Genomic DNA, 26,684 nt, shown 5'->3' with positions numbered 1-26,684 from the left:
TGCTCCCCCAGACTCCCAGAGGAGCATGCACCAGGATCAAAACTAGCCTGAAAAATTCACATCTCAAGTCATCAGGGATCCAGGAGATTTTATTGGCAGTAAAAGGTCAACACATTCTCTTGGTTTCCTCGTGTGAGGATGATAGGGGGTCTCAGGTCCTGCGAGAGGGTCTCGAGCCAGGCCATGTAGAGGGAGCTGGGGCAGCGTCCCTTCCTGCCGATGGGCGGAGTGCTGCGGCACAGCAAGGGGCGTGAGGCAGGAGGCAGGGCCGGCACAGAGCCCCACCACAGCCCCTCTCTCAGTCCATTGCAACACCACATCCTCCCACCCGACAGCACCCAGGCTGGAGTCCTTGGTGTCTTCCAAGGGATTTTCCCTGTAGTGCAGCACTGTCTCACCACAGCATTAGGGTGTCTGTGCAGGATCTCCCCACCCAGGGAGGGGTGAACATCCAAGAGGGACCATTCCCATGGGGCAAGAAACGGGCGTGAGGGCATTACTGGAACCTACATGGCTATGAGTGCTGCATCCCGCGAGTAATCCAGCAAAATCTCATTCAGCCTCACTTGTCGGAGCGACTATGGAGCAAAGAGCATTGAGAAACACAAAATAATGGTTTCCAGAAAGACTGAATTTTGTCTAAAAAGCAGGAGACCCTTTGCAGGAGCTCCCCCAGCACTGGTGGTACCTTGGCTCTGTTTTTATCGACTTCCTCATCGGAAATCTTCCAGGGACAGCCCCGTCTCATCTCATTCACTGTGGCCTCATCTTTGAAGCCATCGTTCAGCCTGAAGGGAGCGATGAGTTCATCAAACCTCTTGATGCTGCAACACAAGCAGACAGTGCCGAGGAATAGGGTCTGGGCAGGTTTGGGGGTGCTGGGGGGGCACGGGGAAGGGGAGGGGCGTGGTTACTGCTCTGGCCGGGGTTTCTGGTTGATGTCAGGGAGGATGTGGACCTCATGGAAGCCGAGGCGGAACTTGCTCAGCAGAGAGACAATCCTATTGGAGGGAAAAGGACACATTTTCCCAAAGTTAGCAGGGAATAGTAGCTCTGACAGGGACCTGCCACAGCAGAAAACTCTGCTGCTGGCCTCAGTTTGCACTTTGGGTTTTCCCACTCTGCAGCCACACTGATTTCCAGAGAAATGAGGCAAAACAGACAGGTCAGAGCTCACAGACCCCATTATGGCAAAGCTGTGAGGGCTCAGCGGGATGGGAAGCAGCTTATGTCACCACCCATGGGACAGTGGCAGTGGCCAAGTGGCTAAGAGGTGCAGTGGCTGCCAGCACTTACGCCTTCCTCTCCTCGTCCATCCTGTTGATCTGCCCGCCGACAAACACCCGGATTTTGCACTTTCCCCACCGCTTCTTGCGCCCCAGGAGGTAGGGGATGAGCAGCGTGAGACCTGTCCCCAAAACACCCGGTGGGAGATGCAGCAGTGACCCCCAGGCTCACCAGTGTTTCCTTGAGGCCAAAGGCCTGGCCTGGCCTGGATGCTCTGGCCCCATTTGGCAGAGACTGAGGCCTCTTGGGCACTGTGATGGAGGTGCTGGGCTCACATTATCTGGACAGATGGAAGCTGAGGGTTACCTCCATCATCAAAGAGCCAGTAAATGTCAATGGTCTTCTTGCCCTGCTCGCTCTGGAAGATGGTGCTTGCTTGCTGCTCACTGGCCAACGTGGTGGGGTCAACTGCCGGGGCAAGAGGGTCCTGGCATCAGCAAAGGGCACCACCGGCCACAGATTTAAGGCATCGCTTCCTCCTGGTCCCAGCCCTGCTCCCCATCAGTGCTTGAGACTCCCACTCTGCCTGTAAAATTATCCTCAGACCTGGGGATGCTCTGGGCAGTCACAAGCCAGGACCAACCTACCTGTGCCTGCTTTGCTGCCAGTGCCATTCTCAGGATGCTCTGCTGCCTCGAACGTGGGGTTAACTGAGGAGGGAGGAGAAGAGCAAGGGCAGCACAGCAGTGCCTCTCTGTCCCCATCCCCTTTGATCCCATCACAGGAGTGACGTCCTGCCAGGACTGTGACCTTTTTCTGGGGACATGGTGCTGGCTGGCACATCCCACAGCTCCATATCTCTGTGCATCCCTGGCTGCCCAAAACCACCTACCATGTGCCTGCAGCACTCGGGAAACGTTCAGCCCTTCCTTCATCCTCATCAAGCACACGCCGTACTTGAAATCAAAAGCATCACTGGGAGGAGGGAGGAGAAGGCAGTTAATGAGGGGTGGCACTGTCAGCCCAGATGGACCCTGGGCCCCTGGCTGCAGCCCTCAGAGACCATGGGGCCACCACCAGTGCCAGTGTCCCCGAGAGGCAGAGGAGCTGGTGTGGCCATACTGCAGGATGCCCACGTAGTCCTCCAGGCTCTGTGGAGATGCTGTCTGCCAGTTCCTCTTGTAGCCCAGCACTAAGATGTTAGGTCTCATCTTCCCAAGGCCAGCAGCCTACGGATAGATGGCCCCATGAGACCCCTCTGCAGGGACACATGGACACAGGTGGTGTCAGTCCACTCCATGGGGGAGCAACACAAAGGGGGGTGCCTGGAGATCATCGAGATGGGTCAGAGCTCCCCCAGGCTGTGACAAAGAGGAGGGACCCTGCTGCTGGAAAGCCAATGGTGGCTGTACCTGGATGAGCATTTGGACACCACTTCTCAAATCCTCAGCCACCACATCCGTGTAGAAAGCCTTGATCTTCCTCTTTGTTAGCCACTTAGTGTGGCCATCTGCCATCAGCCGGGACTCTGGCATCTTCTGCTTCCGCGGTCCCTGCAGGAATCAGGGGCAGGAGCTCAGTCAGCCCCTTCCAGCTGGTGGTCTTGCCACCAAGGACTTCTAGCTCCTCTCTTCCCAAATCATTGGCAAGGGGTGAATGTAACCACTGCACACATGGGAGGTTGCAATCACACCCAAGAAAACCAGTGAGTCCAGGGAGTTGACAGCCAGTGCACACAATCCTGTGGGTACAGATGAGCTGGTTCTTACTGCACCCAATTGCTCTGGAGAGTTCAGGGCTGCAGGACCCCCATGCCCTCTGAGCAACTATTTCATCCTTCCAAATCTTCCACAATTAATTGGCAAAGGGAAGTCATTAAGTCCAGAGGGACATACTGATGCTTCACCAATATTGTTTAACAACTCAGAGAGGCTTTCAGTTGACACATTTCATCATCCAGCAGCACACAAGTGGGCACATTTCAATCTCCACCCTGTGAGCCCACCAGGATACAACTGGATTTCCCAGCCCACCACCCACTGGTGGCCAGAGCCCCCAGGACAAGGAACCAACCAGCTTCTGCAGGTGACTCACAATCAGCACGTTGCCACAGAGCATCAGGCTGAGGTTCTTGGTGAAGGTCCCCACAAAATCCACCAGTGCCGGGCGGAAGTTGGGTGGGCCAGTCAGCACCAGGCACTGCGGTCTGCAGGCAGGGGAAACAGGGAGTGAGGAATGATACTTTGGAGACATACAACCTCTTTGGAATGAACCATTTCTCTTCTCCCATGCTTGGCCAGTGGCAACTATAGGGAGCATCTTCAGAATGAGAAAACATTATGTGACCTGAGGTTTCACTCTTTGGTCTTTTTCTATCAGATGAGACCAATGTGTCTGTGTCTGCCTGGTACAGGGAGGGCAGGGTTTGCCCAGTTTTCTACCTTACGTGGCACAGACATGGAATTTTGGAGACAGACATTTTGCTGTAACTCCTGGTTACTGAGGGTGGTGGTGAGGTTGTGGCCATGGGCATGAAGCCTCCCTGGGTTTACTGGAGGCAAGAGCTAGCTCTTCATCCCACTCCTTCAGTGCCCAGCACTATAATGAGCTGCCCTTGCCTGTAGTTCTTGATGTGCTCATCCACTTCAATCAGCCCCACTGAGTAGTTGAGAGCCATGTTGTAGGAGCTGGCTTGCATGGAGGAGCCCCAGTTGACATCTGCATGGGGAAGATGGATTAGCAACAGGGCCAGACACCTTCCAGGGCATCGCCGGTGCCAGGTTACCACCCCCCACCTGGCTTTTTGTAGAGGACATATCCCAGGAGGAAGATGACGATGCCGAAGGCAATGAGGGCTGCCCACCAGGTCAGCAGGAACATGATCACCACTGAGACAGCTGCTCCAAAGAGAGCAGCCCACTTGCTGTAATACCGAAAGGAGGGTCGCCAGCCTGCACGCAAACACACACAGCGGGCGCTGCTGGGACGGGGAGCCGCACGCGGAGCCGGCCCCCGCAGGGCACGGCGTGCCTGGCACAGCCCACCTGGGGAGTTGGTGATGGAGGCGTGGAAGCAGCTGAAGTTGATGAGGGCGTAGGAGCAGAGGAAGAAGTTGGAGATGATGGGGGCGATGGCATTGAGCTCAGCTGTGGAAAGAGCAGAAGGACAGTGAGATGTCAGTGGTGGGGACTGAGCCACCCTGCTGGGGGCTACGGGGGCAGCCAGCACCTACCAATGAGGATAAAGCCAATGGCAATGACATAGGTGAGCATGTAGCCACGGATGGGCTCGCTGTTCCTCCCATAGCCTTTCCCAAAGAAGCCGATGAGAGGATAGAGCTGGTCCTTGCAGAGACACTGCAAGGAGAGATGCAGTGGGGACAGCAGGCTTTGCCAGGGACGTGGGCTGGCAGTGCCATGGTGGCTTCTGCATCCGTAAGAGCAAGGGCTGAACTGGACATATGCCCTATGTTGATAGCAGCATCCTCCTTGCCCCAGGGCTGCTCACGGATGCAGAGCCCTGCACCAAGGAGCATCACCCACTGCTGAGCTCAGGGAGAGGAGTTGGGGTGTGCAGACACCACCCCCTTACCTGGAAGACTTTGGGGGCTGAGACAAGGCAGGCCAATGCTGAGGAGAGGGTAGCACCAAAGATCCCTGCTGTAATGAGGGGGCCAAATCCAGACACCATGCTCATGCTCTGCATGAAAACCAGGGGATCAGGAACCCCAGCATCCCTGGAGCACCAGCCTCCACCCCAGCCCTGAGGTATTTCCAGCTCCAGGCCTCATTCTGCTGCATTTCCTTTAACATTATCCAGGCAACAAAATACAGTGACATCCAACAGCCCACTCCCTGGGTTTTGCTGCCTTCCTGTTGAAACACGCCTGTTTCAAGAGCACGGGTGCACCCCAGGATGGCAGGAGTGTGCCAGGCATGCAGCTGCCCTGGGAAAGCCATCCATTGCAGCACAAACCTGGCCAGGAGCAGGAGCAGGCGTTGGTCATGTCAATACCTGGTAGTAGTTGCTGAGCCCGTATCGGCAGCTCTGCTGTTGGGTGCAGGCAGTGAAGTTCCAGCCGAAGCGGCAGGCCAGTCCCTCACAGCCCGGCGAGCCCACGGCCACGCTGTCATTCAGGCTGCCTGAGGCATCTCGGACCACACAGGCACCTGGGGGGACACACAGGGCTAGAGCAGGGCTGGCACCTCTCCACAGTTTCATGAAGCCCTGCCCCTGTTGCCTGTCCTGTTGCCTGTGACAACTCCCATTCCCTGCCATGGGGCTGCCCCACTGCACGATGGCTTTGAGCAATGCCATGAGCTCCACTGCCCACCCAGTATGACTTTGCCCCACGTGGGGGTAGGAACAAGGTCTGGCACCTGTGGCACTCACACCAGGACATCAGTGCCAGTCTCCAAGAGTTGCTGCTGGCTCCTACACACCTGCATCCTCCCACACCACCCATTTTGGGTGGGGGCCAGCCCAGCCACCCAGCCCCCTCACCCATTGCATCTGAGGACGTGCTGCTTACCAATGGTAGCAGAAAGCACCAGGTAGGACACAGTAGTCCAGAAAATGGCCATCAGGGTGCCCTTGGGGATGGCCACAGCAGGATCCTGCCCAAGAGAGTTACAGATATGTAAGACAGCTTTCCAGCAGCAGTGCTAACACAAATAGTTTATTTGTGGCTTCTGTACAAGAGAAATTTTAATTCACTGTATCACAAAGCCACAGAGCATCTCCTGGCTGAGCCCAAAGTTTCCAGATGAAATAAAAGTCTAATGGTTGGATCAAAATGAAAATCCCAGGGAAAATAGGGCTTGAGCCCCGAGAAAAACTGTCTCTGGCAGCAAGTGTCACAACCCACCTTCAGGTCACCCGAAATGTTGGCCCCGGCCAGGATGCCAGTTGCTGACGGGAAGAAAATGGAAAACAAGCCAAAGAAGGAGCCCTCAGGTCCACGCCAATTGGGCACAAAGTTCTGAGCAAAGATATCAGCTGGGGAGGAAGCAGAGGAGAAGCATTTGGGGCCTCTCGGCTACATTTTCCCTGGCTAAAGCACCTCAGCACTGGGTGGTGGCATAGTGCTGATGGCTGGCACCCCATGGGAGGGGACACTGTGCTTTTAATGACAATCTCAGCAAGGGGCACCTTCCTGTAGCAAACATCTCCCCCAGCTGCAGCAAAGAGCCAGGCTCCAGAGATGCACTTAGACCTGCTGAGTGTGACCCCAGCCTGTGGTGGACCCACCTCGGTAGCTGAAGAAGCCCTTTGCTTGCTTCTCAGCAGTGGCTGGGATCACTGTGCCCACCAGGTAGTTAATGAAGGAAACCAAGATGACCAGGAAGAACAGTATCTGTGCCTGCCAGACCAGAAAGAGCCAGCTGAAGGATTGGGTGTTTGAGCACAGAAAGTGAAGAATGCTTTAGGAGAAACCCATGCCCATTTCTGGGGAGCTGCAGGCATTCTCTGCTCCTCAGACGTCTAGTGGGCACAACCCAGGAGAAAAATGTGAGCAGGATTGAGGGTTACCTTGGCCTCCCATTCCATGCCAGCCAGGGAGATGCCCAGCAGCACCGTCACAGTGATGATCCCAATGATTCGGATGTCATTGGTGGGGTCCACGATGAGGGAATTGTGCTCCTGGGGAAGGGGAACTATTCACAACGTGGAAATAACCCTCTTCCTTACCAAACCACTGGTTTTTCCATGAGTTTTAGCAGCCAGTGGTAACACAAATATTGATAATCGACACAGGTTGTGCAAGGAGAAGGTGGGGATGGAGGGGTATGGAGGGCATTGGGACCCAGAGGACACAGAGCTGCTTTCTTACCTGCAGCAGGTCCCGGACAGTTTCAGCAAAGCCCACTGTGTGCATGGCCACGGCCACCGCATTTGCAAAGGCAAAGATCAGCCCGATGGAGCCACCCAGCTCCGGCCCCAGGCTCCGCGAGATGAGGAAGTAGGTGCCTCCTAAGGCAGGGAACACCCCATGGCATTATTGCTTCCCTCACCTTAATTGGGGTCCCCCACACCTCACAGCCCATACCAGGAGTTCACATCCATGGGGCAGCCCCAGGATAGAGACCCCTGGAGCGGCTGGGAGGGAACAGAACTACCTGACTTCACTTTGCCATTGGTGGATATGGCAGAGATGGACAAGCCGGTTATGGTGGTCACTGTCACGGACATGAGGATGATGAGCCACGTCAGGGCTGTGGGGATAGGGCATTGCTTCACTCCTGTATCCCCCAGCCCCCCAGCCTTCCCTAGGAGTCCCACCAGCCCCAGGCATTTGGGTGATGATGGGCCCAGTGCCACTGTCCAGCCCACGGTGAACTGCAGCACCCACCGATTCCTGCCTGGGCGGTGATCCAGGGCAAGCGCAAGTAGAGGATAACTCCCCAAATGTTCAGCATGCAGCGAATCTAGGGGGAACAGAGGGGAACTGGCCATCAGGGCATTGACACCTGGGGATGGCCAAACTATGCCAGCCCTGCTGCTCCTCAGAGAAAACATGTGCTCAGAGCACATGTGCTTGCAAAAATACAGACATTGGGAAAAATGCAACGAGGGTAAAATGCTTATGGGGTAGGAGAGCAGAAAGATGCTCCATGGAGGATAGGTCACACTCACCATGACGCCCTTCACCCATCCAAAGCGGACAGGCTCTGGCACGGAGTCTCTGCCTGGCTCTCCTTCTGCCTCCTCCAGCCCTGCCTCTGGCCCAGCCTCTGGCAGGCCATTGCTCTGCTGCAGGTCAGACACTGGCGTGTGAAGGCGGCCCGGGTCAGGCTGTGGGACGAGGGGAAGGCAGGTGAGGGTGGACTTCAGGCAGCTGTCCCTGGAGGCAGTGCTCTGGTTGAGCACACAGCTGGAAACAGCTGGATTCTCTGGCTTCTCCCAGGGCCTTCTTGGGGATGTGCAGTCAGCACAGCACCAGTTACGGCAACAAGAGGCAGGAGACACAGTGACCCACCACAGACACATCGCAGGGACCAGCAGCATGGCCAGGGGCTGCCGGAGATGCTACGGGTACAGCCAAGCCCCTGTTACCTTGAGGATGGAGTGCAGGTCAGCCAGTGAGGGCCTGCCCTTGCTGGGGTTGCTCACTCCCTTGCTGTTGGCGTAGTGCTCGTAGGCTGGCACCACATCCACCGTGTTGTAGCCAAAGGTCCTGCTGCAGAGGGTGCTGCTGGACAGGTGGGTGGGCTGGACGCTGTCACAGCCAGACCCCTCGGTGGGTGTGTAGGGACCCCGGCCCCCCTCCTCCATGCCCAGGAGGGTGCTGATGGTGAAGCGGCCACTGCAGCGGGCCGGGGGCAATTCTGGGATGGACAGCTCAGCCATTGCCCCTGCCCAGGAGCCGGCCAGGTGGGGACAGGGTGGAGAGGGGCTTGCCGGCTTTATACCCCGCAAAACCGGAGCGAGGTGACCGGCACACACCCACCACTGATGCTAATAGAGGAAAGGAATCAGCTTGAACCACCCCGAGCTGGTCAGGGGGAAAAAAATAGCTGGAAGGGATACCAAAAGCACCATAATGGGCATCACTGCCTCCCAGCGCTCGATGGGGGCAGCGATAACGGATTTGAGATTAAGTCCCAAGGACAGAGCAGCAGAGAAACGCAGCGCTGAGTTTGCCTCCGGCCCCGACCCAGGAACATTCAGTTCCCACAGGGATTTATTATGGAAAAAGGGAGCAAGACTCCCACGCACCCTCACCCCTCCCTAGGATACTGCCCCAGACCCGTCAGATGTCGTAAATCATCTTGGCTGGTCTCCAAGATGCTGCCTGTGGCATTGAGCTGGGCCGGATGTGGGGAGGGAACGGCACCTTTATCTCACGGTGAAACCAAGGGGAAGAGGGGAATGTGACATCAAAGGATCTCAGGGATGCTCCTGCTGGGACTCGGATTCCAGGGGGCTGGAGATGCCAGGGTGCACAGAGTAGTGTAAGTCTGTCTGTGCTTGTCCAGGGCTGGGAGCTGGCAGCTCTCACGAGCAGGCAGCAGAGATGCCCATGCCATGGTCCCACAGCCCCCTTCCCCTCCTGACCCAGGGACAGGGTACCAGTGAGCACCCAGGGCTCAGAATTGCCCCCAGTCCCATCCCTGAGTTAACAAGCCACTTAAACCCTTGCTCCCATCACACAAAACACGAGCTGAAGCTGTGTAGCCATAACCCCACAGCCACAGCAGGCGAAGACAGGGGGAGGGATGGGTGCCTGTTACACCCCTGCAGCCCCTGTCACATGTGCCATGAAAGCAGTTACAGATAAGATCAGCAAAGACAGCAAACAAGGCCAGCAATAAAATTCGAGGGCAGCCCATTGGAATTTCAGCTCCGTGTGGCTTTGCAAGTTAATGGAAAATTGGGCCTGCCTGCCCTGCTGCCTCTGGCTGTCTTTGCATTCACAGACAAATTTTGACCTGATTTTTGAGGACTCGCTCCAGCCCCTCGTTTGTGAGGGCAGACGGCCCTGATCACCCAAGCCTGTGCAGCTGCTTACCCGGGGAGCTGAGGGCAGGGAGCCTGGTCTGCATCCACGCTCAGCCCTCGGAGCCTGCAGAGTGGGGACAAGGAAAGGGCCTCACCCCATCACCTCAGCAATACCTTCCACAAAGTGGACACCAGCTTCGTCTCACAACAGATGCACCAGCAGACTCACACCCAACAGAATTTGCTTTATTTGTTTCATCAAAACCGCTGGTTTGCCCAAAACAACACAAATCAGTCTCTTAAGTGGAGGCCTTTGTTAAACACAGCACGGTCAGAGATGCTCCAGAAGGGACAGGAAGGCTCCAGAGGCGGGCGAAGAGCGAAGCGAGTGGTATGATGCAACCCTGGTGTAGTGAAATAGCCGGATTGTAGGAAGCGCTTGTCGTCGGCCTGATTCACAACACCAGCTGCAGCAACAATACCGGGCCGAGCGGCGCTGGGAGCTGCGGGCAGGGAGGGGAGCTCTGCAGCACCTCCCTCCAGCCCCTCCACTCACAGGCAAGAGGTGCCAAGCTGTTTCTGCAGGGCTTTCCCTCACTTCCAGCCGATCCCCCCGTTTGTTCCGGATATTAAATGCATCAAATGAAGCCAAAATCGAGTTAAGCAGAGAATGGTGCAGCTTCTTTTAAAGACTGCCAAAATGTTATATTCCAACAGGTTTTAATGAGGCTTTAACTGAACTGTTTCCACCCCTGTGGAAGAGGGAACCTACCGCCCTGAGTGACACAGGAACGATGCAGGGGCTCAGCACTGCAAACCCACCACGCAGAGCAGAATCAATTTCTCAGCACCACAGCAAAGGAAGCCTGGGAAGAGAAAAGAGATGGTTATTCAGCCAACTGCCAGTAACCTTCCCTAGTGAGAACAGAGGTCCCCTCCCATCTCTTCTAGACACCATTTCTATCCTTCCAACTTCAAACCCAGAGAGACAGAGGACAAAAATGCTGGACACAAAAACAGGGACAAAGGCAGTATTTTTGTGCTGTCCCACACTAGGGACACAGAACTGGAATTAACAATATCCCCTGACTTCTTCCAGGCTGGAAGGAAAACATTTTGCTTTTTTGAGAGACTGGAGTGACAAGGTTCAGGAGAGTAATAAAACCAAAATAAGTTCATTGAATTCACTTTTTCTGAGAACAATTCCTTCAGTTCTTGTGAGGAACAAGGTCCAAGCAGTGCCCTAGAAAAATGCAGTAGTAGTAGGAAATCGTAGTGAACAGAGAAGCCACCTCATTTAGCAGGTCTACTCCAGCCAGAGGGTCTGGAAAATATAACAAAAATCAGATTGAGATGCAGAATCTGCATTCAGCTGGGAAATCCAAGAAAAGGCAAAGGAGTAGGAATGTAACCCACAGGCAGTGACTGGTCACTGACTGTGACCAGCATACTCTGAGGTAATGGTGAAAATACTTAAAAGGATGAATTTTGTTGTCTGGAAAAACCTCACAGAGACAGCTGAGAAGACAGGACTCACTGACACCACCTTTCTGACAGTGTTTAGGAGGCACATTTCAGCAGTGCCACTTCCCACAGGAGCTATCTTCCCTCAGCTCAGTGTAGTTTTTACCAGGTTAATTAACCCTGGGCAGAACTTTTTCCCGACTGGACAGGTAACAGAGCAGAAGTTTACAGTGAGTATTTTCAGATTTCCCTGCAACTCTCCTGTAAATCCAGACCACATCAACTCAGCCTTTGGTCCTTTGAGGAGGTGCAGCCTAAAGCTTTAGGGGCTGCTGTGCTGGTATTACAGCATTTGTGGATTTTTCAGAACCACAGAGCCACACAAACTGTGGCACACAGACCTGGAGACTGCCTGCCTCTGCTGCATCCACACCAGAACAAGACTGTCACACACTCTCACAGCAAACACCTTTTCACTTTCTCCTCTAGTCTCCTGCAGCAACACAAGCTTCAGCTGTATCTGACTCAAACCAATGAGTCACCCTTCGGCGCAGCTCATCTACCTGGAGGATCTTTAATGCCAGGGATTAGTCTCACAGTAGGAAAAAAGCAGATGGAATTACCCTAAACTTAATTTGTGCTTGCTTAGTGTATAAAGAGCAGAGCTCCACTGACTTAGAGAAGATTTGTCAGTTTTTACTCAGAATGAATTCAGCTCAGATGAACAGCTCTGCTGCACACTGTGCACTACTGTACCCTGTTTAAAGGGAGTGAATGGTGACACCACCTCTGAATAGGCTATACCAAACACAAGGCATGAGTTTAGTGACACCCCAAAAACCCCTTCCAGCTTAATAAACTACTTAGAAAAGGCTCAGGTTGTAAATTAGCAAAGTCAGAGTGTGATGGTGCAAAACCTGAGGGAGCAGAAGCTGGTTGTTCTCTCCAGCAGAATGAGCATGAATTTGAGGGAAAACAGGGACATCTGGAAAATCATGGGGGTGCCTTATTCAGCAAAGCACCAGTATGTGCATCAGCATCTACCTCAAAGCAGCAAAGCCCTTGAAGTCATGCAGAGGAGTCAGATTTGCCAGAGCCTGGCTCAGGCACTGAGCTGGAACCTGCCACTGTGGGGAATGTGGGAAGATGGATGGGATGTAACATTCACCACCTGCACAAACCTAAGAAGAAATCACAGGGAAATCAACAAGTAATAAATTAACTCCAAATATCTGTGGCATTTTCTGTTATACTCACAATCTCTTATCTTGACTGAAACAGGTATGGTCTTACCTTTTCAGGGTTAGTCTCAGGACTTGCACTCCCTAGGGTTTATTTCCCATCTGTCCATCATAGAAAGATCATCTTGGATTTTGAAAGCATGAAATAATTCCGTTTCTGATTAGCTTAAAAAGTGACCAAAGGCTAGAGTCACTGAGCACAAAGAGAGCAAACTATAAAGAGACGTCAACTTTCCCTTTTACCAACATCCAAGGAAGCTGAGAAGCACCAGAAAGCACCTGCTATGGCCTCCTCGAAGGGCAGATGGAGAAAGGGTATTGTACTGCTTATACAAAGTCCCCAGGCTCAACACTGGACATCAGTACCAGCCAGTGAGGCAGCACAACAGCTCTCCCGAGCAGGAGATAGGCAAGAGACAGGACAACAAGGTCCTGGAATGGCAGCAGTAAGAGCTGAGCCCCAAAGAACATCTGTCCCTGCATGAATGGCAGATCAGAGAGAGGGAAGTACAGCAGGGAAGGTGGCCCTCACCCTTCCCAGGTTCCAGCAAACATTGCCCCTCTCTTGCTCAGGTCAGTGGTTGCCTGAGGACAGGTGCAGACTTGCCAGGCTCTCTGTATGGGAGGTGGTTTGGTGCTGGGAGTAGCTCAGGGACAGGGGCTGAGCACCAGCAAGGAAAACACAGGAGCAGGGTGATTGTGCAGGGCTGCATGCGGGGCAGTCCTGGCCCCACCATGGCTGTCCACAAACAACAGGGAAGGTGCCTGTTCTCTAGGGAATGAGATCAATTCTTACCTGAGATATGCCAAGAAGCATTTCCACACAAATATGCTAGAAAGGTTAATAGCCAATACAACTTCTCACACTCACCTGTTGGCAAGTTTGTTACCCAATTCTACCCCACTGCCACGCCCAAATAACTCCTTGGTAACTCACCAACTCCCCTTTACTTGCAGGATGCTGTCCAGGTCTCTCTCAGCCTTCAGTTGAGACAATCCTGGCCATGCTACAGGAGCACTCCGTGCTGTACACAATCCCTAGCTCTATCCTCTGAGAACCCAGCAGCTGGTTTGCTAATGCTGGCAGACACGGATTGGGGTGGCTGGCAAGCCCTTTGCTTCCTGTCCAAAAGGTGGACAAGCTTATGCTACAACATTTCTGGTGAAAAAAGTAAAATTGTCATCAAGTCAGTCAGATATTCCTCCATTCCAGTAAATGAAGACATTGCAAAATGAGATGAATTCTCTCCCATAATAGCTATTAACATACAAAGGCTGAAATCAGCCCCTACATTTTGCTGCCTGGTCTGCATTCCAAACTCCACATGTTCTCATCTCCCAGTAACACATGAAGGTGAGACAGCAGCAGGGGATCAGCAAGAAACCACCAACATTCCTCCCATTTTTTTTTCAAAGATAGGCAGTTATACTGCTTATACTATAACATGTTCCTTGGGCTTTCATTCTTATTTAATTATAGCTCAAAACATTTAACAGTAAACATTTTTAAAGCCCTTGCATTAGCAGGGCTCAGATTTCCTGCTAAACCAACAGTAATATCCACCCACACCCAACACAGCCACACCTGGGCCTCTCTGGTTCAGCTTCCTCACTTCTGGTGGACTGGACAGGGGATGCACTTGACACTTGGAATGCAACTGGCTAAAACCTCCCATGTTGCTCACAAAAAACTCTCCTACCAAAAGATACCTGTTTCCAAGCCAGCTGCTCCTGCAGAAGCTTCAGCAGAGCTGCAGGGCTGTGAGCACCTGGAGGGGCGTGTGCAGCACACAGAGCTCACCAGCACATGTGCCACACGAGACAACGGGATGGACTGATGGCAGTGTGTCACAGGGGTGGGTGGGGCAGCAGACACATTCTCAACATTTAACATGCATTCAAAACCCACTAAAAGTTTCTCAGCTGTAAGTTCATTAAGCAATAAATCAATTTTCTTCTCCATTTCCTCTTCTGACGTAAAATTCATGTCCCTACTGCAGAGCTACGACTTCTTTTTCTGCATACCTTATTAACTAATTAAGAAGAAATTTCTAAATGTAAACCAACTGAAAATAAAATTAATAAAAACATAAAAACACAAGAATCAGTGAAAATGAAAATGTCAAAAACAAATATCAAAACCAAAGAAATTTATTTCCATCAACAAAAATACAGAATACAAAATGACACTGGTCCCATGGGCCCTCTGAACATACTAAAGACAGGCACAGGCTGCTGCAACCCCAGCCAAAGCTGCTCTGCTAATTCATAAGGATCTCCATTTGAACCAGTCTTGCATTTGTGTCTCCTGATGTTCTGTATGGGATCATCCCAGCAAACATTATCAGTGCACGAGCTTGAGACTGAAGTTGCTAAAAAACAAAAAACAAAGTACAGTTACTTTAGTATGAAAAAAATTACAATGATACAATACTCTTCAAACGACCACATGTAATCTTTATTTCTCAGAGTTGCTCTCTGGAAAAGGAGTCTCTGCATTTTGAAGAAAATCCAATTATTCCCTTTTCCTACCATTAAAAGCATGTCAAGTTACCCTTTTGCTTAAAAAAAAAATCCCGTTTATTTGAAAATACCTAAGAAAAAAACATTCTCAGGAATGTGGGTCACTTGCTGTACTGCAGCAATCTTGTAATTTCTGCATGAAGTGGGCTTTCCCAGGATTCCTTCCCACCTTGCAAAACATAAAGCTGATCCTGTTGAAATGCAGCATTAATGTTCTCAAAGCAGAAGCACTAGAAACAAATCAGAGATGCCACACACACCTGGAGGTCACCTGCAACATAACCTCCTCAAAGGCTCTTCCTGCCAATAACAATGAAAGCAGAGGCACCAAGCCCACTCAGACTTTGTCCAAAGCAACCAAACCCCTTCTTGCACGCCAGAAGACCACAGAACAACTGAAGGAATTCAGGAATAATTTGCTTCATTTGTTAAAACTGTTACTAAAGTAAAAGGAAAATAATTCCAGTAACTGGTAGGAGTCAAGAGAATACAGAAAACTCAAATTTTTGTAGAAAACTGTTCAGACTGTTTTGATTAATAACAGATGTTTCTTTGTAAGTATTAAGCATCTCAAAATTACTATACTAGAAGATCCTACTGTTTAAATCCTGCTTTCACCTACAGACTGCAGGAAAGCCAAAGGTTTTTAGGCTGCTGTTGGCATGTAGACAGTAAATCTGATAGCAGGAGCTTACAAACTGAGAAGTGACTGAAGCTCATTGCACGGTTGGGAACTGTTACAAACACTATCCCTGATGCCTCTTTGGCCAATTCTACCCCTTTTTCAGGGTGATTTTAAACCTGTCTGTTATTCAACAGCCACAGAGAAGCTCTGGAGGCTGATAATGGAAAATGTGGGAGAGTTTTCCCTAGACTGACGTGATTGCTAACATCTCCCAGGACAGTTTCCCTCCCAAGCTGTCAGTTACCACCAGTGGACTGGCAACTTGACAAGGTGGCCTGGAAATCACTCATTCTGTTCCAGTCACAGTTTCCTAGCCTGCTCCCAAATGTGTTACACAGTGAGGCCTTGTAATTACATCTGAGCTGCTGCTTTTCAGTGGAGGTCAAAACAGGTGGTAGATGAAAAAAAATAAAGCACGTCAAGGTGTCTGACTTTGGGGTAAAGTATTAAGAGGCAAAAACTCACCATGACTAAGAAGGGCTGAGGAATAGTGTGAGTTACTGTTCTCTTTACCTTTATAGAAGCAATGATACCAGAGCTGGCCTATTTTTAAAAATCAAAACGATACTTTGGGAAGAACAAACAGAGGTTTGCAGAGGTTAAGAGCGGCCTGGAGGTCTAGATGTTCTATTGGCTGTAATTACTTAATGAACATTACAGTTACTTGCAATTTTAAGTAAGACCATAGATAATTTAAAAAAGAAATAATTCCATTCCATTCATGACTTAATTTTGCTAAGATAATGCCCTTGGGCTGCTCCAGAGAGTTCACCACCCCTGACTGGGGTGAGGAGCCTATGACATTGCTGTCATGCACTCACAGCATCTGGGTCAGGGCTGTCACTGCAGCCATGGTTTGCAGCACTGCAGGCTGGGCTCCCTGCAATCTCTGCCTGAAGTCTGACAAAATGGATCAGGACAAGTGGGACAGGACTTTGTTCCCTCATTCCCGAAACTAATTAATTATATACATAAAATACTCAAAACACAGCTTGGGTGATTTCATTCTGAAATAAACAATGCAGAAATGACAGGTCTGATCCCAAACCTGATCTTTTCTAAGTAAAGTCTAGTCCACCTCCAAAGGGGGACAGGAGATGTTTAGCAGAGAACGTTAATGGGTTCAAGGGGAGCTCCAGCAGCAGAACTCCTCTCCATCCTGGCCGTGCTGCCAAGTCCATGCTGTTCCTGCCAAAGTCCTACCACGGCAGCAGGATCCTGCTCAGGGTGGTCGGCAGAGCAGGGCTTGGCACCAGAGGGCAAATTCAAGGGCTCTGATTTCCTCTCTGGGGGATGCTGTTCCCTGACACCTAAATTAAGCCTCCAGCGTTACAAACAGCAACTATCTTTTCTTTTGATGAACAGAGGGATCTGAATCTGCCTGTTCTGATGGATCTAAAGAAAAGCCAGAGATTTCAAAGGCCTATTCAAGGAAAGGTAATTTTTCACTTGCATTGTCTACTGGGCAATGTGCCAAGACTGTTAAAGCTTCTGAAAGGGCCTTATTTCCCCATAAATTTGCTTCCCCAGATAATATGGAAAAGCTGCCTTTCTCCCAGGAAGTTCAGGAGACAAATTCTTGTCATGCACAGCCTGCTGAAGCTGCTGAAGCTCACGTCTGCCATCTTTGTCCAGGTGAATGAGATTCTGCTGAAGAAACACCTCTCTTCTCACATCTGTAATGCCCTAATTTCTTCACACCACTAAAACTGCCTGAGGTGCCTCCCAACTGAAACAATCTAAATTCCCTGCTCCTGCAGTCTTGGAAGAAATTCTTCAGGGTAAGAAAAAACAGCAACACACGCTAAAGCCACTCTTACCCTACCTTCCATGTGCCCATGCCTGGTATTTTTTTTGCACATGCAAATCTTTAGGCAGAGGGGGGCTACCAGGTGGTAGGTTTTTTCTCTTGCTAGTCCTACATTAGCAGATTTATGCTCCCTTGTGACACTCCAGAGTCACATAGCTGTTCTCTTATCCTCTCCCTGACAGCAGAGGCAGTGGACACTTGTCCCCTCTGATGGCACAGCTTGTACTGCACACGGCAGCCAGAGACCTGTGACTCAGAAACTCCGTGCTCCCAACATCACTGACACCCTGCTGCCATGAGATCCTATCACAAGGCCTGGAGCCTGATTAACAAAACTTGAAGCCTGAAATAAAGAAAACTTTCAAGGGTTTACAGCAAGGTACATCATCAGTTCATCTCCACAACAGTGACGGCACGAGAGTGCAGAGCACATTTAGGAAGCAGCGTTCACACTGAGCACATTGTGGATATGACACAAAATCGTGGTGGCCTCCTTCTACACAAACCCCTGCCAGCAAAGCTGCTAATCCCATCTCCAATCAGCCCATTGTATTCATCCTGGGCTGACACCTGACAGAACTCCACCCCAATGGAGATGGTAAATCCTTCTACACGAGGCATAAAACTGAAATAACATAATCAAAACACTTGGAAAGCAAGGAGCTAAAGCACTCTTTGCTCAGTGCCAACCTTGTGAAGACACACAGCAGGTAACAGATTGTGTTAGCCTGGGACTTCTTCACACATGCAGAGTTTAAGGTGGGAGAAGTGAGTATCCTTCTCCAGTCCTGCTGATCTAGAGTACAAGCACCTCTGTGAGGCAGGATCCTGTAGCTCTCACAGGCTGTGCCCCAAAGAAAAAAGCTGTACCATTACCTGAATCTTTTATTTTTCTATGTAATTTAAAAATGCTACTAAGACTTTTACCAATACTACAATTTACAGATCAAAGGCACTGCTGCAGCTGACTAAAGCCTGGAATAAAGCTGGCTATGGCCCAAGTTGGTTTTTCACTCTCAAAAGGAGGTGATATTTATTTTCTAATCTGTTAAGACAGGATGAATGCTTTGGCCTTGGTTTCAAGTGCCTGCAGCAGCTTTAATTTATTAAGACTTACAAGACCAAGCCTAGCTGTAATTAAGCTGTGAACCTTTCTGCTACACCCCACACGCTGGCAGGTGAGTGTTCACAAATCTGGCTGTGCTGTTTAAATGCCACCTACTCTGCAGCCTGCTGGAGGCTCCCATCAGTGCCTTGGGGAAATGCCTCTGCACCAGCTCAAGCAGTGAAGTCAAACCCACTGCTGTCATGCATTTCAACAGCAGCCAGACCAAGCACTGCTGCAAGCTGCTCACTCCCTGCAGGGGCAGCAGAACAATGCTGTTCACCAAGGGAATGTGCTCGAGCATCTTGGTGTTTCAGCCAAGAACACTTGGAAACTGCTGGCCTGCATCACTACAGAAGCAAGCTGAGAGGAAGAGTCAAGGAAAGACTTTGCACCAGAAATGGGCACTTACTCAAATGAAAGGAGTGGCAATCAGGTGCTTAAAAAGCAACAGCTCAGTTGTCAAGGCAGCAACATCAACCATCCCAGAGACACTGCACTGTTCCCATTTGCTTTACTATCTAAAATTCCACTAAGAAGCAAAGTGAACACTTGCTTTTTCTTGCTAGGAGGTGAATATAGATGTAGTATCTCCATTATCTCCAATGTAATTTAAAGCAATGTCAGACTCAGAATGGCTTAGGCTGAAAGGGACCTTAAAGATCATCCAGTTCCAACATTCCTTTACACAAAGCTGAAGGCACCAGAGACCAGCCTTGAGACTAAGTAACTGGACAAGCTCAGTAGACCAAGACTCCAAGTAACTGAGCAAGCCAAAACCAAGACCATTAGAGATTCACAGTTACTCGAAGCCCAATCTCTTGAAACCAGCAGAACAGGATATAGGAAAACTCGTCAGAAAGTGAGGATTATATTCTTACCGAATCTCTGTCTTCCATTACCCGCTGGGGTCTGGCAGGAGTGGTTGGGCTTGTGCCTTTCATCCTCTTATACTTGGTGAATAAAATATTCATGGTTGCAAGCAGGACCTCAGATAAATTGTGTTTGATCTACACAAAGGAGAGGGAAAAAAAACACATTGCAGCAAAAGCAGGTTGACAGAACCATAAGCCTTACTATACAGATTCCTGTAACAGTCATAGGTGTAATGGTTACCCTGCTAAGACTGCACCATCCTAGCAGAAACACTGCCCAGAGCTTTGAGACAGACATGCCCAATGGCTGCACCTTTGCTTGATAGGAGCAGGTCAGATAAAACACAAAGCACCCAAGTACACAGAACAACTACCTAAAAAAGAAGTGTCACCCTCCAGTTAAAACAGTTCAAGAGCAGTAACAGCTTCCCACTGTGCTTCATTTGCTAATACACAAATCCATTAATTCCTGTAATTCAGAGGGAAGGAAATGAACACCCTACAAATGCTTAGTGACCATTAAGAGTACAGAAGAACTAAGTCACCAGCAAGTTAAAAGTTTTCAATATTCTCAATTCTTGAATGAAATTTCAGTAAGTTCAGGCTCACATTTGCAGATACCTTCTTCAAAATGGAGACAGGATTTCTGGGTAGGGAATTCTAGTGCTCAAAAGAACAGCATTAAGAAGTTGCAAGCCAAGAGTCTACTTGTATGAAATCAAAATAATCTCATCATTCTTATTCTTTAGAGGAGAAAAAGGATGAGATGACAAGGTTTTAAGATCCTTTTAACAAAGCAAAAGGCTTTAGGAAGCTAAACCCAAGACACGACTTACTTCATCGCTGAAATTCCGGAAGGCAGCCACTCTCTCCTTGACACAATCCTGGCTAAGAGGTACAAGCTTCAGGCGTTCAATAATCTTCAAAAATAAAAGCAGGATTCAGGACAGATAACCAGAATTCTATGTACCATATACTAATAAATTGTGGTTTTGAAGTGTTAATGAAATACTTCTGTTTCCATTCAAGAGAAATAATTTCATTGTCATTTATTGGTTTATCTCCTTACTTTGTAAAGCAACAGGAATATTTTGTTCAATGTCTACAAAATAGCTCCAGGAAGATCATCCTGTTTATCAAGCAACAGGGAAGAAACACCTTTTTCAATTCCTATAACATTGCAGTCCCTTCTAACTCATTAAATACAATTTTAAAAGTGATGTACTTTGAGACATTCTGGGTTTTCAAGGGCATTAGGAAGACTATACTTCAAACAGAACTCTTGAAACTTACATCAAAGGCCCTGTCAACGTGACCAGCGTGATATTCATCAAAAAATGTGATTAAGTCTAGCAGAAGGTAGAATGTGGAGTCAATGGATTTCTTTGCACTTATCCCCTGTGCTTTGTACCTGAAAGAAATCGTGTTACAATTTTATTGTGCGAAATGGCAACTGTTTATAAGAGTGTGCTTGCAGTTCTTGGAAGTGGAGACATCAAACTCAAGGACAGAGGACATTTAACAAAGGACAGCTTTCATTTTCCTTAACCGGGAGGCAGAATTTTCACAGGTTCTGGCTTTTTAAAAACACTGTTAATCACTTCCAGTTTAGCATCAAATCCAACATTTGTTTCCTTTAAAATGTTTACATTTCCCACATTAATGGGGGAACAGTGCCAGGCAGCAGAGACCTGCAAGGCAAGCTCTGTACCAGCATGTTTAACACGCTGTTTTACAGCAGACAATCCTCTTGCACAACTGCCTGCTTCAGGCAAGAAGTTAAGACTTAAAAGATGGATTAAGAGCTCCTGCAAGCTCTCAGGAGCTACACTGGCTATGGGATAAATAGGAGGGCTGCCTGCTCTCACTCCTAACTGCATGAAGGCACAAAGAAGCTGTTTCTGCAAGAGTGGTGCTGCAGATGAGGAAACCATGTAGCTTCTTGCAGCATCCCTACAGCACTGTCACCAGGACAGCACACAAGGAATAGCCCTGTCCTACATTTGACTGGCAGGATGTGCTAGTCAGAACTGCTCTGGCTTTGCAAGCACCCAGGTTTGCAGCTGTGAAGTGGCATTATTGCACAGTAGTATTTAGTGCTTTCAGACAGATCAAAGCATGTAGCAAACCAAAAGCCCATTACAGCCTTTGCTGAAGCTTTAACTCAAGCCACAGATTTAATTCTCTTTAATGTCTGCCACCAAATCAGTCTCTCACAAAGTCAATACAGCACCAATTTTCACTTGATCCCAGCCTGCCTAAACGAAGGAAAGGCTGACTAGAAGGAGTTACTGGCAAATGCCACTTGTCAAAAGAAGAAAGGCAAAGGCTTCTGATGGAAATCAATATATTTCTCTATTCATCTTCCCAATTTCAAAGTGCCAATAAGTGGGTTTGGTTTATTTTTACTCTCTCTGCAGCTCAATGGTTGATAAAAACCAGTAAGGCATTTCTCATAGGTATCCACATTTTGCTCTAGTAAAATACAGAATTGCCCCTGGCAGTCACCGTGACAAGATTCACCAAAAGGTGATGATTTTAAAAAATCATGGATATATTTTGCAGCTACAGCTTTTCAGAATCAGGTTATTCCTAACTTCTAGCTGCTAGTGAATCTTGAGTACTGATGTCTCTCAAGTACATACCCTAATTAGCATACAGACATGGCAGGGGACATTCCTTTCAGTTGCTTCCTTTCTGTTCTGGACACCACACAGTACTTGGATAATAAAACAGGCTGTGGAAATGAGGTCCACTGCTTGCATTAGCCATCCACAGTTCATCTTAAATACTCCCTTTTTAGCTTTCATTAAAGCAGCAGTTTTCAGACAGCTACTGAACTATGGTTACAGCTCAGAATTACTGGGTTTGTAGCCCTCTCTTAATACTACTTCAAACAAGTGAATTGTGTGCAACGACTCAGCAACTGTTACAATAGTGTGCTTTAAAAATAATATAAAACATAAAATTTACAATATTTATTGCTCCTTAAAAGACTGTCTCCAGCTGGCAATCCTGATTCACCTACAGATAAAACTTCTTGCCAAATTTACCTGACCTGCCCCTGAAGACTTCTGGTTTCAGTACTGCAAGCTATCACAAGCAGGACAGGGTAAATTCTGACTTCTTTGTCTTTCTAAATAAACTGCTGTGGATGCCACAGGCCAGCCTGCAGAAACAATGCCAGGAACTAACACCCACAGCACTGACAGTCCCAGGCCATGCTGAGCTGTATCACCCAGCTGTGCCCTTACCCAAGTCTTACCTCTCAGCAATGGAATGGGCCATGTTCTTCAACCGCTCCTTGTTTGACTGGGGAGTGCTGATCTGGGGAACAATTGGACTAAGGAGCTTGTTCATCAGTTCTAAAACTTTGTCAGGGTTCTGTTGGCATTAAAGTTACACAAATAGAAGGAGCATGATGGAACACGGTGTCTTAATCTCATTGAAAAAGCAGCAAAGTCTCACACAGCAGTGCCCACTGCAAGCCCAGAGCCACTTCCCTCCCATAAAGAGTCAAGATTAGCTACAAGCAACATGTTGCTGCTGGATCACAAGAAAAGGCATTTCCCCCTGTTTTTTCTCTAAAACAGTGGTTATGGTTGTATCCACTTCTGTTTCAAAAGGAAACAAGAGTACTCATTATAAAGACCAACTATTTTAGACTTTAGTTCAATGTCTATGAAATTGGAAGAGTACACTCCAGGTAAATAACTGCACTATACAAAATTAAATCATGTGTGGGGGACTCTCTTCAAAAGAGCACATTGATCAGGAGCCACAATATACTAAATCAGAATCCCTGGAGTGCAATCCATCTGGATTTGCTAACTTAAACATCTCTTCATGCAGCCAATGGCTCTGTTCTAACAGCAGCAAAAATAAGCTGCTTGAATAAGGGCACTTCAACCTCCAAGATGAAATTTAACCTTCTAATCACAGGTAGAATGTTTGGAAGGGAAAAAGGTGAACCAAGTACATACTTAAGGCAGCACACAAGACATATACCTTTGCAAGGTCATAGAGTTTTGCAGCTTCTTCAAACAATCCTTTATTCTCTGCTGCAGAAGCCACTTTGTTAATAATGGATTTTGTGTCACTTGTAAACTTGTCTATCACTCCAGGCTAAAGAGGTGAGACAAAAATGAAAGAAGAGGAATCAGAAGGCTCAAACACTCCAGAATATCCTGTCAAGGCAATGAATATTTTATATGTTGGCTTATGATTGGAATGGCCTGTACATTTCCATGGGAATGTACAAAAGTGAGACGTTAAAAATAGAATGAGCTCTTGCAAGAGGTACTTTCTCCTAAATGGAATCTGCATTGAGACATCCTTGGTTTCTAATTCATTCAAAATGACCCAGATAAAATAGCTCAGAGTTTGAGCTGTTAATTGCTGATGACACAGAGAAGAAAGACTTCAGCATACAACATTCCAGGGGCTTCAGGGGTGCAGTTTGTTTATACTGGCATGACAGGCTGCAAGTGAAATCTTACACAGATAAATGAAAGGGCAATAAGAATTTTAAAACAAATAATGAACATGTAGAATAAAAGAGATAAAAGAGTCAAGAATATTATTGTAGTTGAGGATGCAAAAATAAGACTACATCATCTAGAATAATTTATTTTAAACTTAACATTGTTGGTTTCACACCAAAGAAAGTACAAAACAACAAAATATTTGCCAAGATTATCAAGTTACCTTGCTCTCTTGTATGAGTCTCGCTGCTTTTGAAATGACAAAGACATCTAAAACAAAGTCCTGCCAGAAATAACTTTCCCCCAACTATTTTTGACAGCAGTTATGACCCCTAATCTTAAAATTAAGATGTAAATGATTCTGCAGTCTGCTCTACACAGAAATCTTCCAAAGTTGTCATAGCAAACAGAAAAACTTCATTGATGATCTAAAATTTTCATCATTTGCATGCACTCTCCTGTTTCTAGGTAAAACCTTTAAGGTTTCCTTTAACTTCTGACTGTGCAATGTTACATTTTACTATTAGGAAACTGCTTTTACACTGGAAGTAAGATCTGTCACGTCTAAAAACAGCTGAACTTTGATCCAATACTTATTCTCACCTATATGAAAGTCAGATCAGCTGTGGCTATACTTGTGGTCTGTTAGTTCACAAGTCTCTCCTTAATTGCAAAGATTTTTCAAGAATTGCAATACCTTTCTTCTGTGAAGTGAATGAGGATGTCATAAATCATAATGTCATAAATCATTTTCATATGCACACCTCAGTTAACAGAAAATACTCACATGCTCACTTAACTCCATTTCCTACTGGGAAGACAAAATTCTGACCTCACCAAAGTTACCTGATGCCATTTACTTCTTCAGTTACACCAGCTGTCTAGAGGAACAGAGTTTGCCCTGCAGTTCCTGACCTGCCTTTTGTTAGGGCAAGGTCACAGATTATTCTGTAAAAGGATCTCATACTGGGAGAACTTGAATGTATTCAAACACAGTAATACTTTGGGTAGTGAAAAACAAAGAGAAGCAAAATAGCCTCATGACTATTTTTGAAATCATATATAGGTTGTACTTTTAATGTAAAATATAAATTGTGAACTCACCTTCCTACTACCATCCTTTTCCAGCTTTCCAAGAATCATATCAAACTATATCCACATAGATGTGGAGTAAGAAAAAAAAAAAAGGAAACAAAAATAGAGAGATTAATTGCACATATTTCATAATATATTTATTAAGTACAAAAACACAGTCACGGAATGAAAAACAATGACCAATGTAAACAGTATTTGTAACTAAATAACAGGCAAAAAGACAGGATTAAATGTCAAACATAAGGCCATTGCAAGACTTTCTGTCATCTGGGTCTGCATCAGACAGGAAGAGTAAGAAACTGAGACTGTTCTGACTAAAAAAGATTTTAATGAAGAAATTAATTTCAGTTTAACTGAGGAAGGCAAACACACCTCTCTGCTTTCAATTACTATTTCACTAACGCAACGCAAGAACATGTTCTCTCCTTGGCTGTCCTTCTCGTTCCTGTAAAACAAAGAGAGGGAGGAAGGTACTCCTGTTTCTGAGAACTTTTCAGATAAGAATAACGAAGCAGTAATAACTAGGAGAATATCTAAAGACATGTATTAGCTCCTACCTGAGAAAGTAAAAGTACTGCAGAGCTTCCCTTGGATCTGTTGATTCAAACTTACGGGTGTAAAGCATCAAAAGCCGCACAAAATTTAAACGTCTGACGCCAGGAGGGTCACCAGCTTCGTGGCTTACTGCAATGTCAGAACAGCACTGTCAGAGAATCTAATGCCAGGAAAACGCTGATCTTCATCTCAAATTAGTCAGAACCATGACCCAGAGCTCTAATGCAACTAAAGCAATTCACTTTTATGAGATTGTTCTGATAAATCTTAGACCAAGCACATAGGCTTGCAGTTTCTAGAGGGGACTCTGAGGACTAAGAAAGTATTCCTTTATTGTAAAGTAAATAGGACTTACATAGCTGTGCAGTCTGCCCAGATGCTTTCAGGAGCAATTTTAACTCAAACAGGACCAAAGCAACATGAACAGCATGACAGCGCAAGCGCTCTGTCCGGAAAAGAAAAGCAATTGCAGCTTCAAACTGGGCGGTCAAGAACAACACTTGGAAGTACAGGAAAGGTGGCTGGTTCACTGCAAAATGTGATTCACCTGAAAAAAAACACAACACATATAGCATTTTCACATCATTTTCATGATTTTGCAATCAGAGATGACTGAGAGGATGTTTCCTGTCACAGTGCATCGTTACTGTTCATTAGGTGCCAGTCGAAATAAACACAAAACTGAATTCTTAACCACACATCAGTGGCTCACCTACAACTGTGCCACTGCTGATTTATCATGAAGGACCACAGCATAAAGAAATATTCAAAAAGTGAAACAGAATAAACAGTTCCTCAGAAAAGTTCCTTTGTTCTTTTCAGACAACAAACCACCAATTCTGCTCAACTGTGATAGATTCTCTAAAGACCACAACTTTTTGTCTTCATTTAATATTTACACCAAGTGGTACAAATAATGTTAAAAATCTGGATTTTCTTACTCAGTGACACCAAAGTTGCTTATTATATTTCTTACACATTTTTATCTGAGTGTGAGTGATATTACAAACTAGAAGACCGTGGAGAATCAAATTTGGAATGTTTTGGGCAGTTCCAAGTGACTTAATTTTGATTGACTGGAAGACAATTACAGGAAAATGTATTCTGTAGCTGTTCTTAAAACCTTCTGAAGTGGAAGGAACTGAGGCTTGGGTCCCCAGAAATTTGCTTGAAATACT

At 47.6% G+C, this 26,684-nt stretch overlaps 2 protein-coding genes across 10 annotated transcripts in view; both read right to left on the bottom strand.

Annotated features, from left to right (window-relative positions):
- Positions 1-71: 71 nt before the first annotated feature.
- Positions 72-9,780, bottom strand: SLC12A3 (solute carrier family 12 member 3). 3 transcript variants are annotated; one of them, XM_088171914.1, is made up of 26 exons: positions 8,284-9,780; positions 7,864-8,022; positions 7,580-7,655; positions 7,347-7,442; positions 7,061-7,200; positions 6,760-6,870; positions 6,478-6,589; positions 6,095-6,225; positions 5,759-5,843; positions 5,242-5,396; positions 4,819-4,926; positions 4,460-4,583; positions 4,272-4,373; positions 4,023-4,178; positions 3,846-3,945; positions 3,322-3,433; positions 2,640-2,780; positions 2,350-2,456; positions 2,120-2,202; positions 1,875-1,937; positions 1,594-1,695; positions 1,297-1,408; positions 915-1,001; positions 689-824; positions 511-578; positions 72-231 (listed from the first exon to the last, which is right to left on the bottom strand). In XM_088171914.1, exons 1-26 carry the CDS (start codon positions 8,575-8,577, stop codon positions 90-92), a joined length of 3,102 nt encoding a protein of 1,033 aa, XP_088028040.1. In that variant the 5' UTR covers positions 8,578-9,780; the 3' UTR covers positions 72-89. The 3 variants fall into 3 exon arrangements, with proteins under 3 accessions (XP_088028040.1, XP_088028038.1, XP_088028039.1); XM_088171912.1 differs by having other exon boundaries at positions 7,864-8,382; XM_088171913.1 differs by lacking the exon at positions 4,272-4,373 and having other exon boundaries at positions 7,864-8,385.
- A 114-nt stretch (positions 9,781-9,894) lies between these two features.
- Positions 9,895-26,684, bottom strand: part of NUP93 (nucleoporin 93) — an 84,009-nt gene continuing 67,219 nt past the window's right edge. For 5 of the 7 annotated variants that reach the window (XM_014880780.2, XM_088171915.1, XM_088171916.1 and 2 more), the window contains 10 exons: positions 25,862-26,053; positions 25,509-25,635; positions 25,324-25,396; positions 24,961-25,005; positions 23,381-23,497; positions 22,638-22,756; positions 20,666-20,783; positions 20,209-20,292; positions 19,379-19,507; positions 14,510-14,746 (listed from right to left, as the gene is read on the bottom strand). In XM_014880780.2, the coding sequence (XP_014736266.1) occupies positions 14,636-14,746; positions 19,379-19,507; positions 20,209-20,292; positions 20,666-20,783; positions 22,638-22,756; positions 23,381-23,497; positions 24,961-25,005; positions 25,324-25,396; positions 25,509-25,635; positions 25,862-26,053 (1,115 nt within the window). In that variant the 3' untranslated portion in view covers positions 14,510-14,635. Of the gene's footprint in view, positions 10,536-14,509; positions 14,747-19,378; positions 19,508-20,208; positions 20,293-20,665; positions 20,784-22,637; positions 22,757-23,380; positions 23,498-24,960; positions 25,006-25,323; positions 25,397-25,508; positions 25,636-25,861; positions 26,054-26,684 lie in introns of those variants that run through there. The other 2 variants (XR_015806310.1, XM_088171917.1) reach the window with 2 other exon arrangements.

The sequence above is a fragment of the Sturnus vulgaris genome, chromosome 12 (genome assembly GCF_052056855.1).
Source record: "Sturnus vulgaris isolate bStuVul1 chromosome 12, bStuVul1.hap1, whole genome shotgun sequence".
Taxonomy (NCBI): domain Eukaryota; kingdom Metazoa; phylum Chordata; class Aves; order Passeriformes; family Sturnidae; genus Sturnus; species Sturnus vulgaris.
Note: the sequence above shows the minus strand (reverse complement) of the source record. Positions and strands in the feature narration are given on the sequence as shown.